General features: G+C 44.6%; 1 protein-coding gene across 2 annotated transcripts; it reads left to right on the forward strand.

The window, feature by feature from the left end:
• The first annotated feature begins 683 nt into the window (after positions 1 to 683).
• On the forward strand, positions 684 to 7,441 carry COMMD2 (COMM domain containing 2). 2 transcript variants are annotated; one of them, XM_027647600.1, is made up of 5 exons: positions 684 to 781; positions 870 to 947; positions 1,424 to 1,506; positions 2,753 to 2,926; positions 3,422 to 7,441. In XM_027647600.1, the coding sequence occupies exons 1-5, from the start codon at positions 715 to 717 to the stop codon at positions 3,617 to 3,619; spliced, it is 600 nt and encodes a 199-aa protein (XP_027503401.1). In that variant the 5' UTR covers positions 684 to 714; the 3' UTR covers positions 3,620 to 7,441. The 2 variants fall into 2 exon arrangements, with proteins under 2 accessions (XP_027503401.1, XP_027503402.1); XM_027647601.1 differs by lacking the exon at positions 870 to 947.
• The last annotated feature ends 2,720 nt before the right edge of the window (positions 7,442 to 10,161 follow it).

The following is a 10,161-nucleotide window of genomic DNA, read 5'->3' on the forward strand; positions in this document are numbered from 1 at the left end:
GGAGCCGTGCGGGGAGGAGCCGTGCGGGGAGGGAGCCGTGCGGGGAGGAGCCGTGCGGGGAGGGAGCCGTGCGGGGAGGAGCCGTGCCGGGAGGAGCCGTCTGGTAACAAAATGCAGTAACGTGTTTCTCCCCTCGCTATTCTGTTGTAAAACGAACCCTTCAAAAGTTGACCAGCCTTTCTGTTTAATAAAATGAACTATTTCTTAAAGGAAGGAAGAGTTACGAGAAGATGTTATGCATCATTTTAGTAACTTACCACCCTGGGGTTTTTTAACATGGTAGGAACACGCATTTTGCTGTGGTTTCAGCACACCGGAGCAGCAGCACCAGCGTTTGGGTGGCACAGCGCAGCGAGATCCCTTCGTTACCGGGGCTGTAAATGGAAATGGGCTTGAACTGCAGATCTACAGATAGCAGAATTATAATTTTATTCTGTTGCAGCAACACGTATTTGGAAGGGGCCCCGTCCCCCTGGCCAACCCCAGCGCAGCCCGTGCGCGCTGCCCGGCCGCATTCCCGGCCGGTCCCGGGACAGCCCCTCCCTCGGGGCGGGAGCGGCCGCGCCCCCGGCCCGGCCCCGCGCAGGCGCCGCCGGAGCCCCGGCCGTGCCCGATCCCCGGCCGTGCCCGGCGGTGCGGGAGCCCCTTGGGAGCCCCGGCCGTGCCCGGTGGTGCGGGATCTCCGGCCGTGCCCGGCGGTGCGGGATCCCCGCGATGCTGCTGGTGCTGTCGGCGGAGCACCGGGCGCACCTGGGCTGCTTGCCGCGGGCGGGCGGCGCAGGTCGGGGCCGCGAGGGGCCCGCGGGCGGTGGGGGCCGGGCCGGGGCTGCGGCGCGTCCTGCAGCGGGGTCTCTTCTCTCTCGTTACAGCCGTGGGCGAGCTGGGCCGCCTGGCGCTGGAGCAGCTGCGGCGGGGAGCGGCACCGCGGGCCTGCGAGGCCGCCGCCAGTGAGAGCCGGGCCGGGACCGGGGGGTTCGCGGGGAGCGGGCGGATCGGAGCGTGGGGAGGGCGGGACCGGGCCGCGGCCGGAGCGGTTCCGCGGCCGGAGAGCGAGGGGCGCGGCGGGCTCTGCGCCGAAGGACCCCCGAGCCCCCGATGCACGGCGGTGCGGGGCCGAGGGAACGGGGTCGGGCTGCGCTCCCTGCCCGCTGTGGGGAGCTGCGGGGCCCTCCTTACCGACACAAACCCTTCTCTGTACCATGCCGTAAGAAACTGGGTTGGGTGTTTCTTAGTTTTTTTGTTTTGATGGTTTGGTTTTAGGGGGTCTCTAACATGTACTTTATTATTTGAAGGGCGTGAAACCCTCTTTTTTTTCTTTTCTATACATATTTTGCAAGTTAGTGTTGGATAAGTTTGCAGTTTTGAGTCTCGTTGCTGTAGTAGTTAATGAGGAAGTAAAAGGCACTTTGTGCTTTCTTTAAAGGAAAGCTGGACATTGGCGTTGACACCATTCAGCATGGAGTAGAGGGACTAACCTATCTTCTTACTGAGAGCTCCAAGCTTATGGTAAGGATACCTTTGTGTAAGGATTTCAGGAATGCACTCAGGAGATGTCTTCGGAACACTTAGACCTCTGAAAATACTGGTGAATGGGGAAAATGTAGCTCAAAATTTTGATGACATGTATTATTTTAATTTCAGAGACAGATGTCTCAAACTGTTGTTTTATTGAAACACTGCTTTTTTGTGGGTGACTGGAATTTGTATTCAGTATCTGAAGCTAAAACTTGACAACATTTTAATAGCATAATTTACTCCATATAGAGAAGCGTCCTTCAGGATTGAGCTCTAAATAATACAACTCAAGCCAAGATTTTGTTGTCCAGCTACTGTACAGGACATGGACTGGACTAACCCCCTATTCATTATTCCTTGTCTTTGTCTCATGTGGTGGGTTTGAGAGCTTTTTCAGCTCCTGCTATCAAAGTTTTGGGTGGGTGTAAGCAGATACTAAAAGAATAATAGCTGGATAGTGACTGTTTCCATTGTAGCTTGATATAGTAGAATATTTAAACAATGACTACATGGAGAAGGGATACAGAGACAAGCAATGCCAGATTAAACTCAGGCAAGTGTTGCTCCCAAGAGCAGGTGGTGGGGAGAGGGTAGAAATGTTGCAGAGCCTTTCCTTAAAGCAAGGGGACTTGACTGACAGGTTACAGGGTATTGTGGTAGAATTGACTGGTCACAGACTGTGTTTGCAGGATGTGCATTGGAGAGGTACAATGGCATTTTCCATGGAGTCAATAACTGCTGCCCCAGTGCTGGGCCAGGCTGCTGCAGTCAGCACGAGGACCGTGACCTGGGGCAGGAGCCTGAGCATTGTGCCTGGTGCTGCTCACACCACATCACTGCCCGGTGTTTGTAGCCTGGATATCAGTGGCACAGGAACACCCCTGATAAATGGATTCCTGCAGTGTGTCCTGCCTCGTGACACAGCTTGGGCGCTCCCTCGTGCTGTGTTTTGCTCTCTGATACAAAGGCTTTACATGTGAGGGGGTTGAATGTTCTTCTTTCAAAAAATGATCTACAACTGTCCTGAAACTCATGCAAATCTGCAGTAATATGTCAACATCTGTAAATCCCTTAAAACCTAGATATTTGTTTTGTCCGAGGTGTAGAATTGTACTTAGACATTCCTGCAGGAAAATAACTGCACATCATGCGTGATGTTTAGTTACAGTTTTATTTGGTTTTGACAAATAATGATGATTACACAGTTCCATATTAAGGCCTAAATTGTTATTTCTAGATTTCTGAGATTGACTTTCAAGATTCCATTCATGTTCTGGGATTCTCAGATGAATTGAACAAATCCTTGCTCCAGCTGTACCTTGACAACAGGAAGGAGATCAGGAGCATTCTTGGAGAGCTGGCACCAAGGCTGCCCAGCTACCACAATCTGGAGTGGAGACTGGATGTGCAGGTGATTGCCCTGATGCTTTTAGTATTCCATATTTTACTTCACGTTTTTTTAACATCATAAAAAACTTATAAACAGTGTAAAAGTAATTGAGGTAGCAGTACTTCACGTATTTAAAACTGACATGACTTTGTTAATGCCTCACAGCAAGCCAGTTGTAAGATGAACAGGATATGCAATGATGCAAAGTACTTGTTGTCTGATGAAAACTGAATTTGTGGCTTCGTTGGAGTTTTAAAAGTGTTAGCATATACTAAATATATTTGGTCTTAATTATCACCTAGTTTTCAGAAATATTATGAAAGCATTGATTAAAGTGGATTAGTATTCTGCAATGATGAAACTCAGTAATAGCTTGTGTGTATCTTTAATGTGGATAAAAAGGGTTTCTGAACAGTCCTCCAAGCAGATCCTGCAATCCTGGTGGGAATTGTAGGTACAAACATCAATAACCGTTGTTTGTTTCCCTGTTCCCATCTCACCAAACCGCTCCTGAAGCTTGCAAGCAGAAGTTTGAGACAACAGATCAAGCCTGCTGTGACCATGAAGCTATATCTTAACCAGAATGAAGATCAAACTGCCCAGGTGTTGCAAACTGACCCTGCTACCCTTCTCCACCTGATCCAGCAACTGGAGCAGGCACTGGGGGAGATGAAGACGAACCACTGCAGGAGAATAGTGCGCAACATGAAATAGCTTCAGTTCCTGCCTGCTCTCCTACTAAGCAGTTTGTGAAACAGCTCAAAACAATGCTCACAAATACACTTTGAGGAAAAATAAACATCTGGATCAGATGAACTGCTTTCCTGTGCCAGGATCTCGAGCCAGTAATTACAGGCCAAATGTCCTCAGCTGCCAGCTTTGCAAATCTGACGGATACAAGATAGGTAACTGGGTTTGCATTACTTGCAAATGGATGCATTCAGCATACTATGCTGAGAATTCCTTTAGCTCTAAATTAGTATGGATCTGCTTGAGCTTTCCTACCTTTGGTAGAACTGTCTCAATATTATATGAAGCTGCATATTTACTGTTACATTTATAAAGTAATTTTTTCTCTTTTCCTTCTCTTTTGAAATATTTTTTAAACCCTTATACTGGTGGGAATGATACTTTGCAGGAAGACTTCTCCCATGTAGACTCGGGTGTGTGTAAAAGCTGATGTGGGACTGCTGCCCCTTTCCTCCAGAGGACTGGGTCAATGGGGGCTGGTATGACACTGCTGCTCTGCCCTTCTCACTATAACTGAGCTAACACTCCTGTTAGCAGAGCCTGCTGTGACCCCACGGGACAGCTGAGGCTTTCTGCAGCCAGCCCAGTGGCCTGCACTGGGTTGGCAAACTGGTTATATGTGAAGGTGGTCTGAAAACTTGCAAAAGCGGAGCTGTGGGTGAGGAGGCAGGTTAAGAATAGTGTTAACATCTGCTAACTCTGGTCTCTGTGCCCTGATGCCATGGTTTGTGTTCCACTGTTCGGATAGTGCTCATAAAGGCAAGACCAGCTATCGCAACCCAAATTATGCTTTTCCATTGTTAAGAAAAATGTCTAGTAAAGATGATGTCAAATGTCACTTTTCAGTTGTATTCCAGTGCAGTATTTTGCAGCTTTTGTGAGTAAGATTAAATGGTTTTAGTAATCCATGCTTTAGTGTCACTGCTGAGGATGCATCATAAAGGCCTTAAAGTATATAGGAGAGGACAAGAAGGCGAGAGAGAACCATAACATACACATTCTGGCAATAACTGTATTCACCGACTTTCATGGCAACACCACAAACTTCTGTATTAATTGTGTTTTTACATTCAAAACTGCATTCTTTCTGTTTTGAATTTTTGTACTTCTGTACTACTATTTCAAATTAAACCTGCATGGCTGAAGTGCTTTAAAAAAAGTTCTGTGGACGGTGGAGTTGCCTGTTCCGCAGCTGCTGTGTGGCGATGGTGTGAACAAACTGAATCCTTTCTCTGTGAATCAGCAACGTGTTTCTTTTATCATCCCTGTGTGGTGACCTTTTTCATAGGATCATCTTCATATATAGTACATGGTAATTAAATGTTACTACTTGGGATTTTTGTTTCGTATTTTTTTTATGTAATTTGCCTCTATTTTCAGTGAGACACAAGAACAGCCAAAAAAGTAGGTGAGTGGTTTCCCTCATTCCATCTTTTCTCACTACATCCATAGACTGTAACTCAGGGCAGCAAGACAGGAATTTTAGATACAAATCCTTGAAGCTTTTTGTGTCATTGCCTGATGAACTTGAATATATTCACCTTTTTGTCTGTTAAAGTTTTTTAAAAAACCAGCTGCTCTAGAGCTGATTGGCATCATGGTAAGTGCTGGCAACCTACATGTGTCACATCCTGAAGCATGTGCTAGCTTGAGAGGGAGATCCCCTGGGGATCGTGAGTAAAATGGACAGTTGAAGGCAGATGTTGAGAATGGAAAATGAAACACCTGTTTCCCTTTACAAAAAATTACCTCAACTGAGGATGGTCAAAGTTAAACTTTGAATCTGGGTGAAACTGAGAGAAACTCAAATGCTGACAGTGATCCACAAACAGACAAGAGAGAAGGAGGGAGAAAGATCCTTTACACCAAGTGTGTTGCTTTTGAATTTTTACCTTTCAGTTTGTTCTGGGGGAAGAACTGAGCCTGGAAAAGCAGCTGCTTGGCAACAGGATTTGGGCTTCATTATTGAAAGGCAGATTGGCCTTTAGGTGAGGTTGGAACTGGTCTAACTACATCTCTGCAAGTTCTCCCTTTCCTTGTTTTCACAGCACCCGTGACAGCTGCCCAGGGCTTGGCACCTGAAGTGCCAAGTGTGACCATGCAGTGCTGCCCACACCTCGGAGGGCAGGTGAGGCTGGGCAGGGAAAAGGCATCTGCATCAGTAACCCAGGGATACTGGTAAAATAAGAATTCACCTTTGCATCTGGTTTTTCAGATTTTTCAATCTGGATTTTTCAGTTTTGTTGTAAACTCCCAAGTGAAAGGTGGCATATAAAGCTATATTTAATATATCTTCTCTAATGAATTTGCACTTGCTTTATAGAAACAGGATATGGAGACTACCAAATCTGATTATAATTAAACTACTAGCTTTGTTTCCTGGCAAAATCCACATCAGAAAACCCTCTCCATGTACATGCAGTTTATTGACACAGAAGAAAACTATCTTTCTGCAAGTTAAATTAGTTATGCTAAAAAAGCATGTTTTGTGCTGGTGTGATTCTCAGCACTGCCCTGTGCTGCCTTCCTGCCCTGAGACAGCAGAGCTGAGCTGCTTTTGCTCTGCAGCCACTCCCTGTTTCAGCCCTGTTGGCCAGGTCATTGTTCTGGGCTGTTGGCAGTGTGCACACAGGGACTCAGGCTGACAGCTACTCCAGAACAACTCAGGCCAATAAGATCACACTGTATTATAATAATTTCTGTATTTCTTTTTGTAATTCTGGACTTCAACTCTGAAGCAGCAGATCAGGTCCCACTTTATCTTACATGACTGTTTTGGGACTTACTAATCCCACTGAATTTGGCCAAAAATCATCTTCCAAATCTGCCTTGAGTAACTGAAAATGAAAAACTGGCAGTTTTTCTGTCCTTTAAACATTATCACCATTTCCACAAATGAGAATTCATTTCCTAATTCATTTATGTGCGAAGTCAGCTATATTAGCAAACCTCATTGTCAGCAGCACTTTGAGATGCCTGAGACAAACCAGTGATGGCCTGTCTCTGTATTTGTTCCCCTGTCTCTTGGGAGAGGGCACGCTGAGTTCAGTCAAGAGGCTGAAACAAGCAGCTGGAACACAGGGACTTCTGCCGTGGCTTCAGCTGTTCACAAACTCCACAGTGCAGCTTTCCCGGGATCCCCACTGCAGACCCTGTCACCTGCCTTTGCTCTGGAGGAGCAATGTCTGCATGTCCCATTCTGCTGGCTCTGCTCTAAGGCACAGTCTCTGAGACTCAAACACTGCTGCAGTTTTTTGGTTAGAGCAGCTGTTTCCAAAATGAATGTCTGAGCAGTCGTCTACAGAGATGTCCACACAGCTTGCTTGCCAGTAAAATTACATCAACTTATAAAACAACATGAACTGAGCTGACAGAATGGGGTTTTTGCTAGCAGCCTGCCCACACCAGAGGTTTTGCTGTCTGAGGAGGTATATGCTTACACAGCTGCTTTGAGGAAACTCCTAATAGACACCAGGTTTTTGTATTAAATAAACCACAGCACAGTTGCCTACATAGGACATGCTTTGCGTGCATCCTGAGATGCCAGCCAAAGACTCGAAGCTGTCAGTCACCTGAGGAACAAACAGCTGGGAAATGCACACAGACAAAAAGAAGCATTGACCCCTTTGTTAACAAACACACTATATTTACTGAAGTACACTTTTGCAGAAGTCTCTTGAAAATTAGATTAATACAGAACTACTAGCAAGAGCAGAACACACAAAAAAGTTTATCAAACAATACCCTGTTGCCATAAGAACAAATAAAAATTATTCGCACGACAAATTGTATGGTTTTAGAGTGTAAGTATGTGTGTGCTGCACATATATACCTTTTTATAGCCAAACTCCATGAAACATGTTTACTGTTCCATTGTGTTCCTTCATCATTATTTAGTTTGAAGGAACACAAGCCTTCTGTACCTATGTGGCTTTTCAACTGACACACATGGAGCACCCGGCAGTGGTTACTGCCCACCCAGAGTCTCCTTGCACAGAACAAACTCAAAGCAGGGGCAGAGCCCAGGTTTGTGCTGTGTCCCTGTGCCTAGGTTACCCAAAAGCACAAGGCTTGCCCAGGGACCCTGAATGTTTTCTAACAGATATCACAAATGCAGCTTCACCTACGTGGGCTTTCTCAGAAAAATTAATTTATGTAGGGCTTTGACACAGAACAGCAATGGATCTGGATTAAAAATCAACATGTGGTATTGTTTCTTTTAACCATTAGATGCTCATCATCTAAGGGTACATTTAAAAGTGCACTTATTTCTTCTGAGCTATTTGCTTGGGTTTCCACTGAAGTATAGATTGAACTTGCTCCTAGGAAATCCACAACAAGTGGGGTATACTCAAAGTACTGGACTTCAGTAAATCCTTCAGTTGAAAAAAAATTCTGTACTACTCAAAAACATTTGAACAGCATATTAAATTGAGGAAAATAATGTTATTGTCTTGCTTTTTTACAACATAGGATCTTGTAACAAGAATAAAAAGGTAATGATAAGGAGCCTTCTATGTCACATTAGTGGTTTGGTTCCTATATCTCTTAATACAATCCCACTGTGATGGAAGTGTCCTTGTCTTCTATGGACTTGAACATATTGAATCATTTGTTCTAAAAGCTGGTGGTCATATCCTATTTTTGTGTCCAAAGAAGGAAGTTAGCGCTTCTAAATAATAATAACAACAATATGAGAATGTATTCTTACAGTTCTAATCACTTTCAGATTTGTGGAGAAAAATGCTTTAGCCTACACCAAGTGGTACAATAGCAGATAATTGTATTATTCAGTAAAAACTGCAGCTGAAATACATCTCACTGAAGACAGTTCTAGCTGTAATAAATGCTGCTTAGGTTTAGAACAAATGTGCATGTACTCACAGGATGCCACACTTATGAAAGTGGTCTAATTAACACAGATGACATGGCCTCATGAATGAGACTGTCAGAGCCTTCCTTGAATGGGCTTGTCACCCAGAGAGGACTTGAACAGGTAGAGGGGTGTGGGGTGTCTTTACTGAAGGATACAGAGGCCTGGAGGAAGCAAAAAAGCCCTTTTAAAGGCTGTATGAAAAATCACTCACGTTCAGATCATTATCTGTGCAATAACCACGTGCACACACAATCTCATATCCAAAGGTTTTAAATCAGGAAACTGCAGGAAAGAGAGAAAAGATGTAATGTCTGCCTAACCCTGGAGAGTGGGTGCTGTGATGAGCACAGCTCTCTGAGCTTGTTGCAGCAAGGAACACAGTAAGGAAGCAGCAGGAGAATGGTACAAAAGATAACATGGAAAATTCTTCGGGAAGGGAAGCATAAATAAGTCTCAGGAGTACTGGGTTTCCTGATCAGAAATGCAGCATATATGGGGGAAAATAACAAAAAAAGAACACAAAACAAAGAACAGCAAAGGAAACCCCAAGGAGGAGATCTGCTGAGCCAATGGAAACATGGACAGGAAATGTGAGGAAAAGTAAACGAAAGGGAATATTTGTTGAAGCAAGGCAATCAGGAAGTGCACAGGATCTGTTCCACAGAGCTAGCTGATCCTGATCCAAGTTCGTGTACAGGCTTAAACCACTGCTCTCAGAATCTGCATTACCAGCATTACATGTAACGCTGATTAAGAGACAAATGTGGTTAAGTCAGGCTCAAGTCCTCTGCTGGAGAAGCCAAAAGCAGTTCAGAAAAGTTCACGATTCTTTTTAAGAAATAAGTATGTTCAGAAAAAAAATTACCTCAGACTTTTCTAGTGTAGATTCTGATTTGTGAGGAGGATGTATTCTTATCGATCAGCATAGCCTGGAGTCTGTCCAAAATGCAGAAATAAAATGACAAAATGCATTACTTAAATTAATGTGTTTGTGTAGCCAACGTGTTATATCTCTATATGGGTAGTCACAAAAACACTGTATGCTTCCTTCTGTAACAACCAACAGTGAAGTTGGAAAGTGAATAACGTTCTTTATTGACACAGCTACTGAATTTAAGCTGGTCATATCACCATTCAAAAGTTGTTCCAAGTGCACCAGAAAATGAAACAAGATTTAAAAAAAAATATATGTATTAATTGTAGAAAACCTCAGCAATGCATTTTGATGACAGCTCTGGTTTCTAGTATAGACTAAACCAAGGACAAGTGACTGTGAACAGGCAATCAGCAGAGATCCACAAAGCATCACGTCTGCATTTGAAACAGCCCCTACGGAGAGGGAATTAGAAAATACATGATACAGCTTTGCACTGGACTCGTACCTGACAGCAAAGGGCCAAACCTTACCTAAACTACAGCGACGTGGTTACAGTCCATGTCACCACGAATGCTTCATTCCTCACTCTCATCACCACAGCATCACTAAATCACGCCATTAAGCTTGTATGCAAAGTAAGTTATGCATCATTTTTCTTCCAGAAATTAGCATAGCTTCTGAACTTCCCGAAGGATGGTTTTGGAGCGAAGCTCACTAGCTTGGCAGAGACAAGGCGCTGCGAGGCTCCCCAGG

This window comes from Corapipo altera, unplaced genomic scaffold (genome assembly GCF_003945725.1).
Source record: "Corapipo altera isolate COAL_440 unplaced genomic scaffold, ASM394572v1 113, whole genome shotgun sequence".
Lineage (NCBI taxonomy): Eukaryota > Metazoa > Chordata > Aves > Passeriformes > Pipridae > Corapipo > Corapipo altera.

Coding starts and splice junctions, on each gene's coding strand:
- COMMD2 (XM_027647600.1), top strand. CDS start 715: ATGCTGCTGGTGCTGTCGGCGGAGCACCGGGCGCACCTGGGCTGCTTG. Junction 1,507..2,752: donor CTGAGAGCTCCAAGCTTATG/GTAAGGATACCT, acceptor TGTTATTTCTAG/ATTTCTGAGATTGACTTTCA. Junction 2,927..3,421: donor AGTGGAGACTGGATGTGCAG/GTGATTGCCCTG, acceptor CCGCTCCTGAAG/CTTGCAAGCAGAAGTTTGAG.